General features: G+C 36.2%; 1 protein-coding gene across 1 annotated transcript; it reads right to left on the reverse strand.

Annotated features, from left to right (window-relative positions):
* Positions 1-17,493: 17,493 nt before the first annotated feature.
* LOC143567530 (uncharacterized) lies at positions 17,494-26,998 on the reverse strand. Its single transcript, XM_077053930.1, has 7 exons — positions 26,918-26,998; positions 25,786-26,833; positions 25,610-25,696; positions 21,305-21,366; positions 20,589-20,809; positions 20,252-20,525; positions 17,494-17,973 (listed from the first exon to the last, which is right to left on the reverse strand). The coding sequence occupies exons 1-7, from the start codon at positions 26,996-26,998 to the stop codon at positions 17,494-17,496; spliced, it is 2,253 nt and encodes a 750-aa protein (XP_076910045.1).
* Between the last annotated feature and the right edge of the window lie 344 nt (positions 26,999-27,342).

Genomic DNA, 27,342 nt, shown 5'->3' on the forward strand with positions numbered 1-27,342 from the left:
CAGTACCTTCATCTGACATGAATGTTTCTGGTCGATCCCTTTTCCTTGAATACTTCTTTCCATACTTGGGATCATCCACATACTCCCATTCATCAGGATTTTGTCTAATGTCATCTTTGATCTGTTGAGCCCATTTCTGTGCAGCCATTGAGGCCATGGACTCACCAATTTCTTCTTCAGCCATCATATCAGTATTCAGATTTACTGGTTCAGCAGTCTCATTTGACTTTGTTTCTTGTTGACTTTCAGTTTGAAACATGCTGACCACCATAGCTAGGGAGTTATCAACTTCCTCATCTCTTCTCAACTCAATCAAGGCCTCTATCACTTCTTGATCAGCCACTTCTTCAATGAATTCCCTTGCAAATTTGGCTTGATTGATCAAGTTTTCCTGCTCTGCCAACTCTACAGGGTCCATAGTTTGGGCCAGTATTTCTCTGTCCCTTGTTTCTCTCAAAATGTTTTCTTGTTCCCTTAGAGCAGCAGCAGCAGCTTCATCATCTTCTCTAAAGAAAATATCCTTTTCTGGATATGCCTTAACAGGCTCTTCTTCTGTAACTTCAGCTTTTCCCTTTTCCAGCCTTTTCTTTAAATCTTCTTCACTTTCTGTAACTGATGTCTTGGAGCATTCTGCTTGTTCATTTTCTGGTTCAGTGAGCACAATCTCCTCAGTAGCAGTATCTTCATCATTCATCACTTCAGTGTCTACTTCTGTAAGTATGTCAGTCAAGACATCAGTAGCAATGTCAGTAGGAATATCAGTAGCCATATCAGTGATAGCCACATTCTCTTTTGTATTTATCTCCTCAATCTTTTCCTCTGTCTCAGCCTGCTCTTCAACATTTATCTTTTCAATTTCATTTATTTCTCAACAGTCTCTTCATCACTTCTTTCATTAATGTAATCATAGTCTTGTTCTGCACCCTCAGACATATCTCCTTCATACTCATCATCATTTATCCTCCTTTCATCACTGCTTTCCTCTCCATCATCATACATACTCATAATCAGCTTTAAACTGTCTGCAGTCTCAACAACTGCTACAGTCTCTTCAACATTCACATTTGAGACAGTTGGCCTAGATTCATTCTCCCCCTGTTTTGGGGCAGCTGAGGTCTTCTCAACCTCCTGCACCAGGGCTTGAATTCTCATGTTAGCTTGAACCAACTTCTCTAACAGCATCACATTTTCATTGGTCACCTCCTCATTTCTTCTTTTCAATTCAGCATTCTCTAACGTCAAATCTAGATTTCTCTGGAACAGGTCTGTGTTAGTGAGTGGTGATGTGGGTGGTGTTGTGAAGAATGTTTCATGTTCAGGTTGTTCTGTGGTGTGAGTTTGGTAAGTGGATGGTGGTGGTGATTGTGTATGAACTGGGCTTGGAATGAGTGAGTATGTGTGGGTTGGGCTATATGTAGGTGGTGTTTGTGGTGGTGGTGATGTATGTGATGAGGTTTCAGGTTGGCTAATGGTTAGGGTTTGAGGTGGGGATTGAGATGTTTGATATGTTGGAGTTTGTGGTGGTGAAGGTACAATGGGTTGGTCAATGTGTGGTGGTGATTGTGGTGGTGTTGGAATAGGTTGTTCAAGTTGCTCAAGATGCTCCCCCTGAACAGGTGTATCAATATTCATAGCTACGGCAGCTCCTCCTCCATCTACATCAATATCATCATTCTCATCATCAGAACCATCATCATCACTCTCAACATCATCTTCTCCTTCCTCCTCTGAGCTTAACTCAGGCACATGCATCACAACCAAGTCATGGTTCAACAACCATGGCAATATCTCAAATGGGACATTTGAGTTGTACACATTTGAAACACCCGAATTCTTGATTCTTCTATATGTATCAGGGCTTTGAAACATGTGTATAGTTCCAACAGTGGGTAGATCTTGGAGTTCACTGTTGAAGATTATCTGTAGGAACCTTGGATATTGTAAAAATCTCTTCTTTTCTGCCTTCTTCAGGTTTCCTACTAATCCTTCAAATATCATCTTAGAGAAATTGAAGGGCAGATCATATATAATCCCAACTGTGGCATTTGCCAAGTCGTGACTCATCAAGGTCCACGATCCCTTCCTTGGAGCAAATCCGTGTATAATATGGTGAATAAGAAATCTGTACAGCATAGGAAAGATGCCCTTCTGAAACTTTCCATCATGAACATTTCCTTGATAATCCATTGTCTCTTCAAATATTTTCATTAGGTGGGGTGTGCTGAAGTTTATTGAGTTGTGATCACCATTATTCAACCGGAGACATCTTCTTATCATTCTCTCCGTAATATGTATCTCTTGTCTAGACATGGTTGCCTCGATTCTTTTACCATTTATGTCCTCAACCAGTTCAGCAGATCTCCAGAAATCCAAAGAATGATTTCTGTATATAACAGGGCTTTCGGTGATAGCAAAACTGACGTTGGACCGAGCCATCCAAGTTATCATCCTAGCCATCGGCTCATAGTCAGGTGTCACTTGTAGAAGTGCACACATATTATGTTTAGGTTCAAATACATACTTGGGTTCATTGTCTGCCATATCTGAATCACATAAACAAACATATTCAAAGTGAAATTAGTCATGAAGTTCGTTACTTTAGATAATTTCAAGATATAAAAATGAAGAAGAAAGAAAAGAGAGAAAAATCATCAAGAAGCTGTTCTTCGACAAATTTATAACCTACACACATAAACAGAGTATTAGTAATCAGATACATAATCAAAGCTCATTATAGTCTAATTGTCGTCGGAAAACACATTAATGTTGCTTACCAAGTTAGGGTTAGGAATAATAGAATGTGATAAGTCGGTTTGGGTTTCTTTGAGAGTAAGCAGTTTGCAGTGGAAGGAGAGAGAGGGAAAAATAATGTTGAAAATTTTGCCTAAGTCCCTCTTATATACCTTTTGAAAGTGGGTTTTTAATGTTTTTTGTCTTTTTGTGAATTATTAGCTGTCATACAGTAACATTATCCACTTGATATTAAAAACAATATTTATCTTTTAAGTTAATAAAACCTTACTCGGAATTATTCTTTTCAAAGTATACTCGGTATAAATCCACTTACAAAGCTTACCCGATCAAACTTTGCTTGGAAAATTTTCATTTTTGAATATACAAAGTTTGCCCGAATTCTTCTATTTATAAACCTTGCTCGATCAAGCAAATTAATTTAAAGTTAATACATAATAAAGAAAGCTTACCCGAAATACTAGATTTCTTGAGAAATTAATCACAAGGCAAATAATCAAGTATAATCATCAAATAAATATCCTTACTAGGAATCAGTCAAGACACCTATAGAGATTTCTCAATTTCAAATTAAAACTTATATAGGATAAACCCTAATAAGAATCATAATCAATTTTATCAAACTAACTAACATATTCAATCAAGCATACTTGAAAACATAGTGTGCCCGAGCAACCATTCAAGAGAATAGTGTGCCTGAACACCTTCTAATGCAAAGTATACCCGAATAACCTTCAAATAGTACAAAGTGTTCCTCGAAAAGGAATTCTAGCAGACAGTGTACTCGGAAAGTTAAGTTTTGAAATTACCAAGTATATTGAGGGAACAAAAGTGTACCCGAAATATAAAGTGTGCCCGGAAAACAAAGTTTGCCCGAAAACACTTGTAATTTCAAAGAAATCGTAAACACACATATCACAGAGCATGCTCGGAATGAAATTAAAACACAAAAACATTTAAGTGTGCTATAGTCTAAAATTTCAAAGAGCTTGTCCGAAAATCCTATGTTAGCACTAAGCTTGCTAGGATAAACACATTCAATCATCAGGTATGCCCTTACCCGAGGGATTTCAGCATGATCAAACCATACCCGAAAATGACAAACTTAAATAGTGATATCTAAGCATGCTCGGAAAGATTAACAAACCTTTCCTAACAACATATTCACACAAATTACAAAGCTTACTCGGTGTACTAACTTAAGTTCACAAAGTTTGCTTGGAATAACAATCAGCATATAACATTCATAGCTTGCCCGAAACAAGAATTTCTTGTTAAAAGCTAGCTATAACAACACATAATCATCTCAAGACTTCAAGCTTGCTCGGGAAATGAGTACAACAGTGTACTCTACCCGGAAAGTGTAAACACTTCAAAGCATGCCCGAAAATCATAAAGTTAGTCAAAAGTGACTAAGCTTACTCGGAAAGGTTGGAAAATATCAAACCTTACCCGAAACAACATATTCACACATAATCAACTGTTTTGTACCCGGAAAGGTCATAAATCATCAAAACTTACCCGAAGTAACATATTCAAACATATTCAACTGTTTTGTACCCGGAAAGGTTATAAAACATCAAACCTTACCCGAACTTACATATTCAGCCAATTAAAGGCAAAATGCAACACTTTTTGACTTAAACCACTTGTCAAAATATATTTTTCATTAAAGATCATAGTTTAAGAGCAAATGGTGCATTTAGAGATCAAATTTCAGTTATATTTCTCTTCAAAACAGTTTCTTCCATTTTCTGAAAAGATCTCAAGAATGGGATCATATTGACTAAGTAGCTTTCTCAATACTTCATTCTCAGCATTATTTTGACAACATAGATAGGTTAACAGCAGGTATAGACTTAGCATGAATTTTATTTCTTTGGTGATATGATTAAGGTTCAATTTAAGCATAATGCATTAATGGTCAACACTGTGCTATGATGCCTCATATCTCTTCTTAAAGCTTATTTGGCTTTCCCCAGATCACCCCAATTTGACTCCAACCTTCTGTATTTGGTCAAAAAATTGTTTTTGTATGACAGAACTTATTGTATTTTTGTATTTTTTGAGATTCAAACATATATAGAGGTTGAACATTGGACTTACTGTTAATAACATGCCTTTCATTCAAGATGAGACAGATTATGTCAACATCTTTGTAGTTCTTTGTTGTTACCCTCTTGTTTGATAAAATATTTAAAACACTTATCAAATTTTGGTTGATTTATTAATACTTCCCCTTGTTTTTGATATTTTCTCAAATTTTCTTAAAGCATGTTCTTTGTCATATTTTAAGATGTTTCATTTTTGGTTGACCAAATAACAACAGGCTCGTGTATGACTAGGTAATCACTTTTCTGCCTATCATTTGGAGAGATTTATCTTGAGACATGCAAAGACAACTATGTATCTCCATATAAAGATTAGCATATTTATTATGTTTATATCACCTTAGATTTTACATCATCATGGGAAAGCAACCATACATGTTAATGACTATACTAAGGTCTTTTTAGCCTATTAATTCCATATGATCAGCTAAGTAGTCAATGTAATATCATTTCCCATTAAACACAGTTTAATATTCAATCACCCCAATATCTCTTCATTATCAGGTTAATGGCTATCCTGTTTGAACTAAAGTGGTCAACAGGACCAAACATACATGTGAATATATGTCCTTTCAAAGTCAGAGCTATTGACATAGTTTTAAGTGAAGGAATAAGAAACAAGTCATAATTGCCCCAAATGCATTCAGTTTTCAGGTCAATGGCTATCCTTTGAATCTGTAGAGATTTAAGGACCAAACATACACAAGTGCATGTCCTTCCAACTGGGCAAATGACATAGTTTTCAGCAAAAAACAACTACTTGAGACTTTTCTTAAAAAAAATCCTTCTTTTAAGCTTCTTTTAAAGCTTGAACTGAATAATCTTATCATATCTCTGCACCATTAACAACATGCGCATGTTTTGATCAAAATAGAGTATTTATGTAAAATTCATTGGAAAATCTTCATTTCGTCACTTAATTTTAACATAAAACACATTTTGACATAAACAGTTGTAACATATTCAAATCTTAATCAAACATGAAATCATCAAGACAAGTAGACAGTACTAATAATCAAATTCTAACTTATCTTAATAACATCAAAAGATAAGATAATACACATATTAAAGCATTCAAGCAGTGATTTCAAATAAGCTTACTCTCACAAGTAAATCATAACACAGACACTTATTCTAACATCACAAATGCACATCAACTGATAATCATGCAAACCTATCAATCAGATCAAACATGTCAAATTTTGCATACATACACAGTTAAAGCACATAACAGTTAACATATTCAGTAGCATATTCAAATATCATACTTAAGTAACATAATCAAGCATATTCACTAAACATTCAATATGTGTAATCTCTAACAAAATAATCAGTTATCACAGAGAGACACACAACCAGGCACATATCCTTAATCAGATTTCATCAGAGTTGATCATTCCCAGGGCTTTCAGAAGAAAGTTGAACTTGGTTCTATCAAGTGGTTTGGTGAATAGGTCAGCCAAATTGTCACTTGTATCAACCCTTTGCATTTCAATCAAACCTTTTTCACTGCAGTCTTTGATGAAATGATGTCTGATTTCAATGTGCTTAGTTTTGGAATTTTGAACTGGATTTTTAACAGTAAAATATGCAGCAGTATTGTCAATAAGAATAGGGGTGTTCAAGAAATTCAAACCATAGTCCAGCATCTGGTTTTGAATCCATAGAACTTGTGCACAGCAGGCGGATGCAACAACATATTCAGCTTCTGCAGTAGAGATTGAGACTGTAGTCTGCTTTTTACATTACCATGACACTAGCCTTTCACCCAAAAATTGACATCCTCCTGAGGTTGACTTTCTGCTCATGTTGTAGCCATCATAATCACTGTCTGTATATGCAATCAGATCAAAAGCTTGGTTCTTTGGATACCAAATCCCTAAGTCTGGTCTTCCCTTCAAATATCTGAATATTCTTTTAACAGCATTCATGTGGGAGACTTTTGGACTTGATTGGAATCTTGCACACACACATACAGCAAACATGATATCTAGTCTTGTTGCAGTCAGATACATCAGAGATCCAATTTTGGCTCTATATTCATGTTCATCTATAGGCTCCCCCTTTTCATCTGCAATCATCTTTTCTTTGGTGTCCATTGGAGTTGAAGCAGTCTTGTACTCTTGACAGTTGAAATTGTTCAAGATGTCCTGCACATATTCGTTTTGATGAATGTAAATCCCCTCAGCCTTCTGTTGAACTTGCAGTCCTAGAAAGAAGTTCATTTCTCCCTTAGAACTCATGCTGTATTTGGACTTCATTACCTCTTCAAACTCCATACACATTTGTTCATTTGTAGAACCAAAGATGATGTCATCCACATATACTTGTAACAGAAGCAAGTCTGATCCCTTTCTTTTGTAGAAGAGTGTCTTGTCAATGGCTCCTCTTTTGAAACCATTTTCAAGAAGATGATTTGACAGCTCATCATACCTTGCTCTAGGAGCCTGATGCAATCTATAAAGGGCTTTGTTTAACTTATACACCCTGTTTGGATACATTGGATCCTCAAAACCTGGATGTTGAGCAACATGCACCTCTTCATCAATCTTTCCATTTAGAAATGCAGACTTAACATCAAGCTGGAACACTCTAATGTTCTTTGAGGCAGCATATGCAAGAAAAATCCTGATAGCTTCAAGTCTTGCAACCGGTGAAAAGACTTCCTTAAAGTCTATTCCTTCTTCTTGAAGACATCCCAGTGCTACAAGTCTAGCATTATTCTTAATCATCAAACCCCTTTCATCCCTTTTGTTTCTAAAAACCCATTTGGTTCCAATTGCATATCTGTCACATGGCTTATCAACAAGATCCCACACATGCAGATCTCTAAATTGTGCCAATTCCTCTTGCATTGATTCCACCCAACTATTATCTTTTAATGCTTGTGCTATGTTCTTTGGTTCTATTTGGGACAGAAAACAAGAGTAAAGACAAATGTTTGCAATTTCGGAATGACTTCTTGTAACTCTTTCATGCAAATCACCAATGATGTTTTCAGAAGGATGATTCTTTTCCACATAAGGAGTTTGTACAATCATATATGTAGACAAATTTGTGTCAAGATTTGTTTCATTGAACTCTGGTTCTTCAATGATTAAATCAGCTTCTGCATCATGAAATTCTGGTGCTTCATCATTATGTTGTCCTGAAGTAGATGCACCATTGGTTTCTAAGTTCAATCTTTGAAATAGATCTTGAAATCTTGCTGTAGATGCAGCTTCTTCTCCACTTGCTTGGTTGCTTGTGTCACCCTCATTCTGAAGTTGATCATCCTGTACATCTTGATTGTCTTGATTGTTCTTAGTATGATCATGTTCAGGATTGTGATTACTTTCTCGATCATGTTGACCATTGTCATATGAGGGATTCTTCACAAAAGTATACTCCTTTTATTTTCTAGCAACTTTCTTCCATAATTCTTCCAAGTCCAATGATTTCTTCTTTTGCTCTTCAATTTCACTGGTCTTGTAGAAAGATTCATCAAAGTCTTCAGGATAAATCTTGAAAGACCTTATTAACTTCTCATGATCAAACAGCCATGCTGCACCATTAACTGTATTGAATTGATTCTCATTAAAGATGATGTCAGATGATTCTATAACACTCAAGTGATCTTTCACATAAACTCCGTAGGTTTTTGAGTGTGTAGAATATCCCACAAAGAAGCAATCCAGGGATTTTGTTTGAAACTTGTTCAGATAGTCCCTTGTATTTAACAGAAAACATTTGCATCCAAAGGGCTTGAAAAACTTGATGTAAGGCTTTCTGTTGTGAAATATTTCATAAGGAGTTTTGTTATGCCTTTTGTTCACAAGTACCCTATTCTGAACATAGCAGGCTGTATTTATGGCTTCAGCCCAAAAAGTGACAGGCAGATTAGCATCTGCTAATATGGTTCTTGCAGCTTCAATCAAAGTTCTATTTCTTCTTTCTGCAACACCATTTTGTTCAGGAGTTCTAGGAGCTGAGAATTGTTGTTGTATTCCTTTTGCTTCACAGAATTCTTGCATAACTCCATTCTTGAACTCAGTGCCATTGTCACTTCTCATCATCTTGACTGTCTTATTCAACTTGTTTTCAATCATTGTTACACAACCTTTAATCAACTCTGCAGTCTCATCCTTGATACTTAGGAAATAAACCCAAGTGTATCTTGAATAGTCATCAATGATCACCAGACAATATCTTTTCTTCCCAATACTTGGTACATTCACAGGACCAAAGAGATCCATGTGAAGTAATTCAAGTACTTGATCAATTGAATTGATGAGTTTTGACTTATGAGTAGATTTATGTTGTTTTCCCTTTTGACATGAATCACAATGATCTTCCAACTTGAATTCTCTTGTAGGTAAGCCTATGACATGCTCACCTTTGACAAGTCTATTCTTGTTTTTCAAGTTCACATGACACAGTTTCCTATGCCACAATTTTGACTCATTTTCAGTGGCTTTGGAAACAAAACATGCACCTCCTTTTGAAATAGCTTCTTTCATATTCAATTCATACAAGTTACCATTTCTTGGTGCCATCATCATAATCATTTCAGGTGGAATTACAAACTCAGGTTTTAAAATGAAACAGTGTGAATCATCAAAACTGACTTTGTAACCCTTATCACACATTTGTGATATACTCAGCAGATTGTACTGAAGACCTTCAACATGAAATACATTATCAAATGAGACTTTCCCATTTGTTAAGATTCCTTTTCCAACAATCTTTCCACCATTCTCATCACTCCCAAAAGCTACTGGACCTTCATACTTTTCTTCATAATTGACAAGAGATCTCTTGTCACAAGTAATGTGCCTAGAACAACCACTATCCATATACCATATGTCATTTAAAGGAGTGGACTGTTCCTGCACATACAAAGAAAGTTTGATTAGTTGAGTGATGAAGTGCAAGCCTTATCAACTTGCAGCTCATCAGATTCAGTTTCAGACACAGCTTGGGAAGTGAGTGTTGTTGGTTTAGGATCTTCATGAGTCAATTCTAAGTTGTCTGAATTATCAGTTTCATAACCACACTCTCTTGGAGTTTTAATAAGTGAGGTTGGACACTGGTATTCAGCTGAGTCAGTGGCATACTCCTTTATAACATAGTCCTTCTTCTCAGAGTAGTCTCTCACCTCAGCAACTTGCTCAACCTTACTCTCAGTCTTAGGTTTCCAAAGGAAACCATGTGGTTCATATCCATGTTTTAATAGAAACTTCTCATCACCAGTGAGTTCTGTTGGTTTATTTCTAAAATGTGCATCTTTTCTTCTTGTCTTCTCCCTGCTTGATGATCCTTGAGAAGCATCAGATATGACTGATTGACTGTCTTGTCTGATTTCCACAGGCTGATAATTCTTCTTCTCCAATTTCTCATTTTTCTTAGAAGACACACTTCTTTTTACTGAATTAGTCATTTGTTTCTTTGTTTTAACATCAGTTTTCTTTTCACTCCTTGTCTCCTTTGCAAATTTCTTTTCTTCTCTGTTCAAAGTTTCATTTCCACACACCTTTCCTTTTCCCTGATATATATCATACTTCTGTTTGTATAGAACAAAGTCTTGGCCATACTTTGTTCCATCTGGTACATGAAATGGTTTGAATTTGAATCTTTTATTACATGAATCTGTGTGGTGACCATATTCATCACACCTTTTGCACCAAACCTCGCCTTTGAATATTTCATGTTCTTTTGGCTTCTTGAATCTTTCACTTGGCTTAGGTGACTTGACTCCTAGAGTCTTCTGATTCTTTAAGCTATCAAAGTTAATTGAGAATGGCACAAACTCCTCAATCTTAATGTCTTGTCTTTCAAGTTTGCTTTTGACAAAGACAATTTTTTTAATAATCATAGGTTCTTCATCATTGCTTTCTCTAACCCTTGACTGTCTTTTCTCATACTCTTCCATAGTTTCCACTTCTCCAACATCCAATACCTCATGACTAGAAAGATTGGATAAACTGGGATAAAATTTTCTGTATCGACTTTTTCAGTCACCATCTTCTTTTTGTTTTTCTGCTTTATCCTACCCAATACAGCCTTGCTTGGTGGTCTAACTGCATTGTAATTTATCTTCCTCCTTTCACGAATGTCAAAAGAAACATGTTCTCTTTTCATTTTATCATTCTGTTTCTTCAATCTTGGTGGGACTAGTGGATACTTTGGAAGTTTATCAACAGATTCCGGTTTCTTATATTTTCTTCCTCTTTCAGCAGCTTTGATTTCCTTTTCAGTAATTTGATCACTCAAATCACTCAAGTCATCTTGATCCAATTCAACTGAATCAAAGTCATCCTCAGAGACTTGAACTCCAATTGACTTATCCTCTTTTACTTCTTTCTTAATCACAAACTCTCCTTCTTTATTCACTTCTACCTTTTTGTACAAATCAACAAATTCTTCCTTGTCTTGAAAGACATCTCTGAATTGTTGCAAGTATGCATCTCTTTTCTCTTTGTCAACTTTTGGCATGAAGTTGTTGTTGAATGGAGGTGGAACTGCTTTGTATTTGTCTTGGTCCTTTACCTGGTTCAGTATACCACATATGTTGCCTGTTGAGACCAAATTCTTCAGAAATTCAGTTTCAACCTTCAGTCTTGTGTTTTGCACCTTTTCTTCAACCAACATCTTCTTTAATCCATCAATCTCAGTGATGTATCTGGTTTGAGTTCTGTAATTGATCATGCAATCATCTTCAAGGCTTTTAATCTTTTCTTCACTGATCATCTCACTTGCCTCATACTCATTGATGATACTTTGTTTTCTAAAACACTTACTTTCCAGCTTGCCTACTTTTGTTCTCAATTCAATGATAAGTTCATTTAAATCAACAGTAGGAGCAGAGTGTACCTGAGATGACTATCCTTTTTCTTTCTCAATTATGGCCATGAATGCCACATTTGCTTTCCTGATATCATCTGCAATGTCCTCTTCATGATTGCTCCAATCAAAATTTCCTTCATGTTGTGTAGTCACTGCCACATTTCCTTGATTTCTGATCTGATTTTGATTTGCTGGAACAGTGTTGTTTGGAACATTTTGAGCTGCTTGAAGGTTTTGATTGTTATTCATTTGAAAACCTTGAGTCTGTTGCATACTTTGTTGTTGATTATTCATTTGAGGCTGAAAGTTGTTGAAGTTGGGGTTGTAATTGTTGTTGGGATTGAAGTTGTTGTTGAAGTTGTTCATTTGATTGTTGTTGTTGTTGAATCTTAGTTGATTTTGTTGGTAATGCTGCTGACCTCTTGGTTGATTTTGTTGATATTGCTGCTGACCTCCTGGTTGTTGATTCTGGAATTGATTCATTTGAAAGTTTCTTGGTTGATTGCATTCTCTTGCAAAATGACCAGGTTGCTGACAATTGTAGCAGATTGCTTTTGACTTGTCAAATCCAATCTTGTCATTAGGACCAGAAACTAGAGACCTACCAGTTCTGTTATACAGCCTTTTACTTCTCAAACCCAACATGGCAGCTTGCCACTTCAAATCCATGTCTTCCAAGTCATCTGCATCAATTTGCTCTAAATCATCTTGTACCACACTTGTGTGAACTAGGTTCTTTGCAACAAATGCATTATATGACTCAGTAAACATAAACAGCAAAGCCTGTGTTTCATTGCTTTGACCATGTGCTGTGCCAGTATGAGGAACATTTCCACTTGGCATAGAGGCAGAATCAGTTGCACATTGAACCTCTGCTGATTTCCTTGATTACTTGTACTACCTCCAATAAAAGATTTTGGAGTAACAACATTATGTTCAGCTGGTTCTTCAATAATGGGAATTTGCTGTTGATTCTTGGTAGACAGATTTCCCATGGGTGCAATCAATGCATTTGAAACATTGATGCAGGGTCTATCTTCCTTAATCATCTCATTCTCTATCATTTCAAGTTCTGCAGCCTGAAGAAAGCATACCACATCATCCAATTTCAATTCATTGAAATTATGCTTCTGAAGGATGAACTTGCAAGCAGTATACCATTCTTTTGGCATTGAGTTGAGTAACTTTGTATTTAAATCAAAGTCAGTCATTACATAATCAGTTGTCCTCAACTCATTCTCAATACTTAGAAAACGTTCTAGTATTGATTTCAACCTCTCTCCTTCCTTATACTTGAACCTTTCCAACTGTTGCTTCAATCTTTGCTTCTTTATGTTCTTTAGTTCAGTATTCCCTTCATACATCTCAAGGATGGCATCATACATTTGCTTGGCAGTTGTGTGATGTGCCACCTTGGTCAGAATCTCCCAAGACAAACCTAGCTTAATCATATCTAAGGCTTTGTCATCCACTTTTCTCATTCTTTCTCTTACAGCAGCAGTTACAGCTGCATTTGCACCTTCTACAATAGCAGTTTGTGGACCATTCTTGATGGAGTTCCACATATAAATATCATTGTAGCATACGGCTGCTTCAAAGAGTACTTTCCATTTGATAAAGTTTTCCTGTCCATACAACCATGGTATCTTGTTAGTAGACACCTCTTGTTCCTCATACCCAGACATTTAAAAAAAATCAGTTTCTTTGTAAAAACAGAGTTTCAAAATAATCAGATCTGAAAACAGAATGCTCAGATCTGATGTGTCTGATGTGATTAGAACAAGATTTAGATATAAAGATTAGAACTTTAATTGAAATAAGGAAGAGAAAACACCGGTAGATTGTAGATCTGGAAGAAAAATGAAAAACAGGGCTGCTGCGTCACAAATCAATCGAACAGTGGTCTGCTTACGTCATTTTTCTTCAAATCTTCAATCAGCAACAATCTTTCCTAAATAGCAGTAACAAGCTCTTATACCACTTGTCGGGCCCCTCGATTTCAGCTGGATCTTAATTAATCATGTCATAACTCACACAGATTAATGTGTTGACAAGAGAGTTAATGATGGGTTGCTATATTTAGAAAGATATCCGTTTGTTAAAGGCGGAATCAATAACAAACATACGGTTGCAAATAATAATCAAAGGTAGAAAGCACACACAAGATTCACTCAAAAGATTTCCATCTATATAATTTTCATCATACAAAGTGGATGATCGATTTAGGGTTCTAGGAATCCTAGGACAGCCGTCACTTTCAAGAAATATTCTTTCTTATCCGAAAAGTGTAAAGGCTCAAAATCCGTGTCCTCTTTCCTTTGGCGGCGTGCCCTAAACATTCTATTTAGAGGCCTGCCAACCTAGGACAGCTGTCATTCCTTCTAGAAACCCTAAATACAATCATACATATTCAAATTACATATTCAAAATAAACTAACTGTAAAACAAGTATTCCGGGTAGGCTTTTCATAAATCTTCATTTTCCGAGTACGCTGTGTACTCTGCCATCCTTCATGACTTGTTAACATAGAAGTGTGCTCGGGATCAGTTTCCGGGTAGACATTGCTTGAAGAGTATTTCACCAAGTAAAATACTCACCGAGTAGACTTCAGTCTTCTTGGCTTTGTCAGACTTTGCCCGACAAATCCTTACGAGCAACCTTGTTCTTCAATGATCCATTTCAGCTCTTTGCTATAAAATAACTTATTAGCAAAGTGTACTCGGGAGTACTGTTCCTTGCTTGAGCTGAACCTTGCCCGATATTACTTAGAGATATTCCTTTAGATCATCAAGCATACTTGGACCATACTTATTAATGAATACCTTGCCCGGTCTTCCAATCACTTGGCTTCTTGGACTTGGTTAACCAAACCTTACTCGGAATAGTAACTTGGCTCTGAAGAACAGACTTGCTTGATAAAGTGAACCTTGCCCGGATTTACATAAACTAGTGTACCTTGCTCGGCAATACACAAATTTGCAAACCTTGCTCGGATAACCACTAAAGAAGACTACTTGAAGTAAACCTCCCGGTAGACAAAATATCATACCCGGCTAAGTAAAACCTTGCTCGGATGTCTAAGGTGTGCCCGGATCCATACTTAGTGAATTCTGAGGAAGTTGAGAAGATTCCAATCTTCCATATACTTCATTCTGTTCAAATCTTTGACTCAACAATCTTCCCCTTAGGTCAATTGTTAGACTCAACATATTGCATCATTTTGATGAGAAGTTTTAGGTAACTTCATAATGAAATCCATGGTTATCGTATACCATTTCCATATTGGTATTTCCGGTTGCTGTAGTAATCCTAACGGCTTTTGGTGCTCAGCTTTTACCTTTGACATGTTAACTATTGGGTACAACAGTTATGGGTTTCCATAAACAACTACACGTTTCTCCTATAAAAACTGTATTTTTATAAACAAAAGGCACATCTAATGACTAATTTAATAAACATAAAAATTAGCTACTATTGAGAAAAACACCAACTGTCTTGCATAATATTTGCAGAATTCCATATCACTCTTGAAGCTCTCAACATCATATGGATTTCAATTGCAATAGAAACAAAGAACAACAACAAACTGATTCATATTAAAAGATATGATACAAATATGACACTAAATGTATCTTACCTCTCCTTTTATTACTTAATTGAGTTCCACCCAAACTATCCTTTTACATGGACCTGACTCGCTTCAATATCATATAACAAGGATGACACTTGTAAGTTCTATGAATCTGAAACGTAATTGGCATATATAAAAAAGGGCGGATTTACGTATTGTGGTGCGGGTTCACGGGAACCCACTAAGTTTCGGATTTTATATAAAACATCTATATAAAATATGAAAGTGAACCCATATATATCTTGTGATTGAATCTGTATACAAATTGAATCTATGCCTTAGTGGTAGAGATGTTACTTTCCTAGTTTGAGAAGCTAGGTTCGAATCCCCCTTAGTGCATCCTCTATATTATTTCTAATTTACATTTTTAAGTAGTTAACTTATTGTGGGGGGGGGGGGGTTACCCATGTTCACAGAGGCATACGAGTATCACAGCGGCATAGCCCTCACATCTTCAGGTGATTTTATTTTTTTGTTTATTTGGTGTTATGACTTTTGATTCAAATATTTTGTTTGTTTGTTGAATTACAATTAGGATGAAAGAATGGATGAATAATTATGTTGTGATTTGTTAATTGAAATTTGTTGAACTGTTTTTTTGTTAATTTGGTGTTTTGACTTTTGATAGGATTATTATTATTATTATACTTTTTTTGTTATTGTATCGTATTTTTATTATATGATAAACCTTAACCGACCTGAATCGTTAAAGTAACCCGAACCTTCACCCCGACCTAAACCGACCCAAATAGTGAACCCACCGAAAAAATTCCTGGATCCGCCACTACATAAAAAAACATATTTATCATATAACAATTAAAAATAGACTTATAAGTTAGAGGTCAACCGCACCAAAACACACATACAACTCTCTCTAGACCCATAAAAGTATAACCTTGATTACCTCGAAGATCGTGCCCTGATTCCTCGATTTTCGTGCCCGTTACCTCGATAATCGTGCCATCTCCCGACAACGTATCAAAGAAGAAGGTGTTACAATCTTGACGTCCCGACGACCCGTTTCGTAAGGCGTGCCGACGTGAAAGAGAGTTTTGGTGCGTCTTGATAAGCGTGCCAAAGTGGAGTGTTGATCAAGGAGTGTTGAAAAAGAAAAGGACGTCGAAGTGCTACTCGATTGTCTAGAGTTTGATAAGCCAAATAAAGGTAGGCATGATGCCCGAATAAAATAATAATAATAACAAATCACAGAGTAATAGAAGTAACAATACCACATAACATAGCATACCACATAAATACAAAATAAGAGTTCACCCTACGAGCATCCATAATCAAGTACATCACAACCATAAAAACATAACCGAGAACATAAAAACAAGTCCACATAAACAAACAAGTTGCCCAATGAAAACCCTATGCTGGTGGTGGTGGGTGCCCAGCGGGATGGTGCTGCTGACCCGAAGACTGAGATGGCTGGTGCTGATGACCCGAAGACTGAGATGGATAGTGCTGCTGACCCGAAGACTGAGATGGATAGTGCTGCTGACCCGGGTGCTGAGGAGTAGGAGGGGGGCTAAAACCCTGTGATCTGACCCATTCAACCATCAATTCTTGAAACCAAACCTGACTCGCCTGAATATGTTGGATATCCTGACTAAGTTGGCGTGGCACTGTCGGACCTCTAACAGCATGCATGTGGTGATATTGATGATGCTGTTGAGCGGGGTCATTGTGTTGGTCCTGAACATGACGATCATGGGGGGCTGGTCTGAACATGCTCATGTTGCTGAGGCTGCCAAACAACTCCAGGCACCACAGAGAAACGTAAACCCAAGTTTGGGAACTCCGTAGCAATTTTCATACGTTTCACTATATTTTTATCTAAACTCCTCGCCTTTTTACATGCATGCCACGAACAGATGCCGGGTTAAGCAAACCTAAATTGCGCCTGATGGATGTAATAAAAGATCCACAAATAATCTCACCATCTTGCCTTTTGCTATGAAGAGTAGCAAAGTAAGAAGCCATACACCATGCAAGGTTACAATTAACCGGCGTCAACAAACAATATAAATAAACAGATCAGGTGAGGTGCACCACTCTCTACTATTCCCACGGCCAGTAATAGAACACGCGATAACCTTGTGTAGGTATCGATGAAGAGGATCTATAATCGAACTTGACCTGGCCTTTATCTTTAATGGGTCGGTACCAATCTAACCCCAAAACTGGGTCACAGTTTGGTCATTCTCCACAAATATACCCTCCTCAAACTCCGGACAAACAACCTGCTTCTTTGTGTACAACCCTGATGCAACAGCAAACTTGGGTAATGTCATCCCATGATCCTGGCCAAATAAACGGAACACCACACTGTTATCTGCATGCATATTGTTTGGAGGGGTAAAACGAAATGTGGACAAAAACTCTAAAGTAAGCTCCCGATAACAAGGGAGGCTAGCAAGATCAATAAGATGTCTCCATGGTGTAACCACACCTATAATCCCCTCGGCCCTCACAATCTCTCCTACATCCCGTAAAAGATCCCAATTAATCAAGATAGGGTTAGTCATTTTCCTGTCTACAAACCGACGAAGTCTGCGATGGTCCTCGGTTCCCGCGGGAAACTGTAAATACTTATGGGTTTCATAAATAACATCATCACCGTCCAAACTCTCATCTTCCGACATAGTAACCTGCTATATTATAAATTACATAAAATAATTAGATTAATATTGAAGTTAATTTTAACTTTAGAGAAACAATCAAATAGTAATATGCTAAACTATAAGTTACATAAAAAAATAGTTATGTATTTTTTTTTAAAAATTAGTTATGTATTTTAGAACCAAAGACATTTTATCGGTTAAATTAATGAAATACCCGAACCCGATGGGTATCCCCGAAACCGTAGTGAACGGTTTGGTTTACGGTTTATACCGAAAACCAACCGTATAAAACCGAATTGTATAGTTTAGTTCTATTAAATTTTGAAAACACTTATATTATATATATTACACTATTATTTTAACTTGTATAAACTCAAAATAGAATATATTCCTACAGTAGAAAAAATGGTTAAATTAAAACCTATTCCAGTACACCAGCTTGTGTTTATGCAAATTTGGGCAATGTATGCTTTGGTTGTTCATACACAGCTAAATTGTGTAAATGTAAAATTTTTACATCTTTACTTATATATAATACCTTATGTTGGACGTCTTGCCCTTCGAGTCTAAACCGTGAAATCGGACCGGAACCAAACCATTACTAACAGTTTGATTCAGTTTGGTTTTAGAATTCAACGATTTGGTTTTGGTTTGCAAAAACTAAAAACCATTACTAACGGAACCAAACCGTCGGGTTTGGACCGGTTTAGCCACTTAGGTAATGCGAAATCCATTCCCGATGATGAAAATTTGTAGTTAATTACACAATGATATGGGAAAAAAACAAAAACCTAACTAACTAATAGACAAAAACAGAGAAATCATAATATGGAGATATGCACACATATCCCACATCATAACCAGTTTGGCCTTAAACATTCCTTTCTTCCTTTTTCTCTGTTTTTTTTCCTCAAAACCAAAAGTTTAATTTTAATAACTTTTTTGACAAAATAAAGCTGAGGCACACACTCAATTAGTTTAATCATCTCAACTTTATGTCATATTTCACCATTTTTTTTATATGAAGCAAATATCAAAAAATTAAGAACAGAGAATGGTACAAAATTAAGGAACAAGGATGCATCATTGGTGATTAATACATGTTTACTAGAAAAAAAAAGAACAAAAAGTGTTTACCTTAGTCTACAACAATGAGCCGCCGACTAAGGAACGTTGGTGGTGAATTGAGAACCCTAGTTTGGAAAATAAAAAGATTAGGAAAGCATATGTAAGGTGAAAGCAATTAATTTGTTTTTTGAACAGTGTGAAATTAATTAGTTTGTGAATATATTTTATTTAATTTAAAAAACAAAACAATTAACTTTTTGGAAAAAATAAGCCAAGGATACATACGGATATGAATGTGGTGAAAAAAAATAATTTCTATTTATTTATAAAATCCTTTTTTAATTCTTATTTTTTAAAAAATAAAAGACTAATAAACCCCAATCTCCCATCTATAAAACTCATACCTTCACCAATTAAAAACCCCAACCTTCCACCCCAAACTCATACCTATATTGGTACTATAGCACTGTGTCGTCTTCCTCGTCGATGAGTCGGTTTTCTCCTCACCCCAACAACGTCTTTTGTTATTGCAGTAAAGCAGTTTTACGAACATCATGGACACCAAAAAATCCCGGGCATAGGTTCTCTGATTGTCCAGATGAGGTAAGGTTGTTTTTTTTTGTGTGAATTACTTCTTCTTTTTCGCAACATAAATCACTTCAATGGTATAACAGGGATCAAAATGTCAATGGATTGGCTGGTTTGATCTAAAGATGTGTTCAAGATCAACCGACATAATTCCTGGGTTGTTAAAGAAGAAAAACGAATTGGAGATTGCAAATAAATAGTTGGTTTTGGAACTCTATATCAGTATTGCAGAAAAAAAGAAATTGAAGCATCAACTGATTATGAACTGGAGTTTCTTCATAGTGCTGATAATTGCCATTGTTATGTATTAAAAATTGAGTTAGTGGCGCGGTTATGTTTGTATGTAATGGGTTTTATGTATGATGTAATGGTTTTGCAACCAATTTAACCATTTTGATATACTGGTTTGCAATCTAATTTTCAATGTCGTTGTCATTGTAGATTTTTTATATTTAAAGTTTATATTTGACATAAAATTTCCCAATCAAATTAAAATACAACATACTGAAAAAAGTTGATAGACCACACTATCAAAATACAACATACATAACAAACATCATCCTTAGTCTTCATAATCAGTTTGGCGTTGTGTTTGCAGATCTGTAAACATTTTTACGCGCAGCCGATACAAGTCTTCCCAACCTCTTACCATTTCATGCATGTAATGTTTCCAATAAGAATTAATTGTCGGCATCGGGTATATCCCTTCAAACTTAACAACCACAAAATGACAATCGTCTACATTTAGAATGGCAATGGCAGCATGATCTAGGATTTCTTGAGGACGATGCAACAATGGAAAAATTGTAGAATTGTTACGTTCATCTGTTGACAATGCGTGAACGATCACCCCATACCTATTAGCGATCATAAAAGTTGTGGACGTCATTTCCATCCAGCGTTCTCGTGAAGCCGTTCCATAGCTTGATCAATGCAGGGTATTAAATACTCTATTACAACGAACGTCACCGAATACATGGATGTACACATTCCAATTACTCGTCATCTCTTGTATAAGTTCATTTCGTATATGGATCCAGTCATCTTCAGGATGACCTAGAGCAACAGCCGTAGACCGAAATCCACAATTTCCATCAGGAGCAACGTCTTGTTTATGTGAAACATACGGTTGAAGAATGTAGTGAACTTGCTCTAAATACTTGTGATGGTAACGTCTCACCTGAGAAACCGGCACATAACTATGTCTCTTGTAACATTACAGAAATTTCGAGTCAATAATGTCAAGTTTTCCAAAGACAAGGGACCATTTCTGCCAATTTCCAAACCCCATGGGTTAAAGTGAAAATTCTGATTTTTTGGCCTATCGCGATGCGCGACGGCCTTAGAATCAAGGTCATCGCGTATCGCGATGACCTATCTGACAGAATGTGACACGTGTGCTACAAGGCAAACGGTGGCACTATGTGTCGCCACGTGTCACCACCTGGCAGAACGATCGCCACATGTCAACACATGGCACAACCCCTTCCACGTGGCGCCACGTGGTAGGTCTAGTGGGTGACTGTGACAAGCTACGTCGCGATGCGCGACGGGTGACCAAGGAAGCCATCGCGTATCGCGACGGGCTCCTGGTTTTGCCTATAAATAGCAACCACGACCATTTTCCATCCTCACACCAAAACACACATATAACTCTCTCTCTAACATCTCTCTAGACCCATAAAAGTATAACCTCGATTACCTCGAAGATCGTGTCACGATCCTCGATTTCTGAGCCCGTTACCTCGATAATCGTGCCATCTCCTGAAAACGTATCAAAGAAGAAGGTGTTACAATCCTGATGTCCCGACGACCCATTTTGTAAGGCGTGTCGACGTGAAAGGGAGTTTTGGTGCGTCTCAATAAGCGTGCCAAGGTGGAGTGTTGATCAAGGAGCGTTGAAAAAGAAAGGGACGTTGAAGTGCTGCTCGATTGTCTAGAGTTTAATAAGCCAAATAAAGGTAGATATGATGCCCGAATAAAATAATAATAAAATATTTAAGAGGCTTAAAACCCAAAGTCGTGGATATACTCGATACCTCGATAAAATAAAAGAAATATATAACAAAGAAAAGAAAAGAAAGAAATATAAATGTATATATATATGTATGTGAATATATATAATTCTTTGTTATAATTATTATTTAAGTAATAATGAGTATTCTTAAATAATAAAGAAAAGAAATAAATACGTTTCTTATAGAAGAAGAAACGTAGATTTTATATAAATAAACTAAAAGTTTATAATATTACTTTTTAACTAAAGGTTTTAAAGTAGAAGAGATTTCGAACTAAAAGTTCATCGACGTAAAGATTATAAAAAAAGACTAAAGTTCTTAAGCCGAATTGTATATCCGACTAACAAATGGTTACACTCGTACTATAGGTGTGAGATAGCAACGGGAAAGACCCTCGGACGGTGTTTGAAGCCGATCCATTTCAAAAAGGTGAATATGCCCCAACTTTACAAACTAGTTTTAAAACGAGTCAAACGTGTTATGTGAAAAGGGTTTACATGAGATTACGTGTCTATAAAACATTTATAAACAAGAGTAAAAACACTAGCCTTCAGGCTATAGTATATGTTTGTATGGATCCTTACATATGTGGTAAAATGCGGTGGGCACATCGCACCACTCTTGGTTATAGTACGCTCGTCTGCGGGGAGTAATGACCATGTGTATATCTATGGTACCTAAGTAATGTCGAACGCTACGGTGTTTGCTGAGGTGCTATGAGTAGAGACTTGAGTTTATAAATTGTATTGTTTTATAACTTGATTATTCCTAAGCCATGATGGGCCGGACCTAAGTTATGTCTCGAGGGGTAATCAAGTAAAAGAAAATATTTTAGCGTCAGCATATTCACCAGCATTCGTTGCTGACGTATTTTCTAACATTTTATAGGTAACCAAGATTAGAGCTTGTGAAGACGAAGTGCTCAAGAATCCGATGGCTCAGATATTTTGTTAACTTAAATATTAATGAATGGTGGTTTTGTAAAACTATGAACAAGTAAACTTAGATGAGACGTTCGTCTCATCTTTTGTGATGCAAATATTTATAACTTTAATGCAACATGTTTTATAAAAGTTTTCCGCACTAACCCGTAACTTTGATTTAAATACAATTATGGTACCAACTGTCGGTCGCATTCCTAGGCCTTAGATGGGGGTGTGACATCTCTCATTGTCCTGGCTACCCATATAAGAACTATGTCTCGCATTTTCTTGGCTACCCAAATAAGAATTGTGTCTAGCGTTGTTTTCGACACCGACAAAGGAACTGTGTCTTGAAGGGTCTGCCTGGATGGGCATGATTTAATCAATTCTTAATGATGTAGAATTACCGTGTTTGAGGGGGCCTCGCGTTTGCTATTTTTCTTAGACTTTGTCGGTGGACGCCCACGGTTATGTTTCTGGACTTCTGGTTGTTGACTAGTTGATGAGGCTGGCATTACTAGTGAAAGAAACTTTGACAACATACTTTTTTTCCGCCCTTTGACTCTTTTTTAAATTGTTGTTCAAATTCTTCTACCAGCTCGTTAGATTTTGAGTCAAGACCTTCATCCTCGTCAACAAATAACGGATCGAAATCCAACTTCCTCCAATATATATCTATCGAATCCAAAGGAATGGCATGATCTGAAGTCAAATACTTTGAAATCATACATGCACATGGCATACCACAACTTGTGCGAACATGACACCCGCACGCTCTTCCAGACTCCATAAACTTGTTGACACGATTAAGCTCGTCCCATAATATATCTAGAGCTTTACATGAAACATGATGGCGTAACTCGTTGAAAAATGGAATGTTGTGGTGATTCATTTTCTTCTTACGACTCTCTTCAAAGGTTGCTTTTATGGCTGTTAGCTGGCTCACCATGATTCGATCGATAATACCCACAAGTTTATCATGTCACACCCCAACCTACGGCGGAAATGCCGGGCGCGAACTGATTGTCACAGCTCTCAAGACACTATCATGCAATATTTAAATGACAATATCTATTAATTGAATTCAATTATCAAATAAATCAAAATACAAACAAGTACATAATTTATACAACAATACAAATTTTATACTTCTTGATTTTATCTTTTCTAACATAATTCTTCACTAAATCTTCACAAAGTCTTGCAACTAATTTAAGCGATAACCTGCATATGCGTATAAAATAGAATTTTGTCAACAACACATGTTGAGTGAGCAACACACCAGTTTAGTTATACATATAGTATATATAACAAAAATATGTAGCTGCAACAAGTCATATGAGAATAACAAATAACCAAATGAGCAAGTATAATTGAGATGTCGAGAAGCACAAAGGCTATAACGACTGGCGTATGATAATACTAGACTGAGATTATGTTGGACCACTCCGAATGCGGAAGCATACAAAGCAAATAAGCACATAAACAAGTAAGGTATAAGTTGTTAACACATAAGACAATAGTTGCAGTTTTGTGTATAAGTATATATGAGGAAGTATATTTACGCATATGTCCCCAAAACGTGGAAAACAAGTAAAATAGGGGAATGTAGTACTCACCTTAAAGATGAACGAGGATGATTGAGATATTGAAAATGAGGAAAATAATCACACGCAACGTTAAAGCCTATGAGAATATGAAAGTAACGAATACGCTTTGTAAAGGTTTAAGGTTGATTACAACACCTCGATAATCATTAATAAGTAAATATTATAAAATTATAATATTATATAAGGATTTATAAAATAAAATGATTAGTTAAATTAATAAAACACATCTGGGAAAATATTACTTTTATTCTTATAAATATAAATATATATATATATAGATACTTTACTTGATTTTTATATATAAATATTAGATTTTAAGTTAATATATATATATATCCACACACACATATATGCATATATACACAAACGAAAACGTGAGTTAAACGAGTATTAAAAAGTCGATTTTTATTAAAATAATCTTATTTGGTTATTTTTATTATTAATATAATTTTATAAAGGATTAAAAAGAATATTTTAACAAAAATCCCAAAAAATCGGGGTGGCAAGGGGTCGAACCCGCGGCCTCCACCCCTTAACCCATGTGTTTAACCAATAGGACTAACCAATTCATGCATCTTAGAATAGGAACCAAGATTTATAAACAAAAGCAGAAACACTCAGATTCAATTAAGAACCCTAGCGAAAACAATTAGCAAATCCGATGATGTTTAAGCAAATTAACCATGGGGCTTTTGTTAAACATCATCTCGCGATCAAAACCATGCTTTTGATTACCTCGTATGATGGCCGGAAAATGGCTTACGGAGCATAACAGAAGCCGGCGCCGAGGGATACGAACACGCCATGAAACAGCCAAGTTAACATAATTGATTATAGGGGTTTGGACGGCGCCGGGGTAAGGATGATACAGTAGGGTTTAATTGGATTCATATAAACGATTTCATATAAAGCGCGTGTGTGTTGATGTCGGTCAGCTTAATAAGGTAATATGGATCGTTTATAAACGAATTAACAAAAATAAACTGTCGATTTGGCCGAATTTAGTAAGGGAATCAATATCTTAGTCCAATTTCCATGTTTAAGACGTAAATTAAGGTGCAAGCTATTGCAATTTGTTACTCGGTTTCGCGAATGGGGTACGGGTCATTGGGTTTGGGTTACTGGGTTAAGGAGTATCATATATTAATATATTAAAACTTGCAGTTTAGTCCCTCAAGATAGGGTGTGGAAACAAAAAGAAATTAATGTATAGTTTGGGGTTACAAATGTATATATTTCAAAGTATATTTATATTTAATAAATAAATATAATAAGAAATTAAAATAAATTAAAAATTACTCGATAAACGTGATATTTTTGTTGATAAAAGCGGTTCGGTTTATGAATATAAATTTAGAAGATCCGAGTTGTTACATATCAAGCGTAGAGTTCCGGGTCACCATGTGTTTTTTTAGAAGAGAGTGTGCGCTCTCAACTCGATTCGTTGTGGTATTACCAAAATTTAGATTTTTGTCTATCCACACAGACACAAACTTTTCTGTATACTTATCGAGCCAGTTGGTGTTAACATAATCAAGTACTCCTGAAAAAAAATCAATAAATATGACAAATAATAAACAACTCTTGAATCAAGTTAGAACAAACACTTAATATGAGAACTAGATAAATTACTTTTGTGGCTATCAATCAAGGTATCATAAAGTCGCTTGTATCTTGACTTGTATTCAGAGAGAGTGTTAGACTTAACCAACCAGTTCCATCGACCAAGAAACTGTTCGTATTCTTCAACGGTAGCGAAGCTTTGCCTGCAATGCTTTTTTACGTTCTCGTTGATGTGCCATCTACATAGTAGTTTGGCAGCATTCGGGAAGACAGTCTCGCAGGCATTCATCAGGGCAAGATCACACTCTGTTAATATCACACGTGGCATCATGCAGTTGTATAACGTCGCCTTAAGCATCGTTAGTACCCAAGTGAAATTATCCTCCTTTTCATTAGATATAGCTGTCATTGCTATATGAAAGGTCTTGCTAGTTGAAGTTACACCAATGATTTGTACAAACGACATCTTGTATACGTTTGTATTGTATGTTGTGTCTATCACCAATGCACGATATATCATATACGACGTTGGATGAACGAAGAATAAGTCCTCCAGGGCATTTGTGGAAGGATTTGTGCGATGGTTATGTATATAAGTAGTGTCTTGAAACAAATTAAAAAGAACCTCCATCGGGCTTCTTCCTCGGCGGTCCTCTTTACGGATCTTTTGCCCTTCATTCTGCACGGTTTTGATGCATGTCACATTTTTTTCATCCTTAGACTTTAAATTAAATAGAATGTCACGTGGTGGCGCTCGGTTTCGATACATATCATGTACCATAACCTTTTGAACAGGAGTAAGTCTGCCTGCATACGCATGACCCTCGAAATGTTGAACGAGTTCATGGTTGTGTGTATCATCAACCACCCGCCACCTCCCACCATTGTATTGTCGCAAATAGTTGCCAGTTAAGCTAAAATTGCAACCGGTTTTAATTGTACCAGAACGCCTAACCGTCGCAGTACAATTGTATGACCCGCCATGATCACACATTAGCCAAACTATAACGACTTCTCCACCAGCGTTTGTCTTCGACCGTTGGGTTACAACAACAACACCAACTTCATGACCTATTGTTTTCGCCAAGTCCTTAAGTTCGTCGACAGACGAAAACAACTGAAAACAAATTTAACATTCTGTTAAAAACAATATCGTCAAATATAAAATGATAGAAACATACTTTATAAAACTATTTTGTACCTCGTTGATTGAAAATGGTGAGACATTGTCGAAAGTTTCACCAACACAATCGTCTTGATTATCATCATTAGAAAATGACATATCTAACTCGTTTTTTTTATTATTAAATTTTTGATATATTAGAATACTATGCAGTGAAACTATATAAGCTCTATATAAATTTGATTGGTTAGAATATTATGTCGTGTCATATAATTAACGGTGGAATTTTGTTTCGCGTCAAATAATTTACCGAATATTATATCGTGTCAAATAACTGGAAGAATATTATATCGTGTCAAATAATTACTCTGCCTGTACGAGTCGTATAAACTATACCACTCGTATAAAACTGGGCATTCACGTGTCTTCCTAGACATGGTACACTGAACTAACGAGTCGTATAGACTATACTACTCGTATAAGTCTTAAGTCTGGTGAAAATA

This window comes from Bidens hawaiensis, unplaced genomic scaffold (assembly GCF_021521415.1).
Source record: "Bidens hawaiensis isolate Kalapana, Puna unplaced genomic scaffold, B.hawaiensis_p1.1 tig00023423_1, whole genome shotgun sequence".
NCBI lineage: Eukaryota > Viridiplantae > Streptophyta > Magnoliopsida > Asterales > Asteraceae > Bidens > Bidens hawaiensis.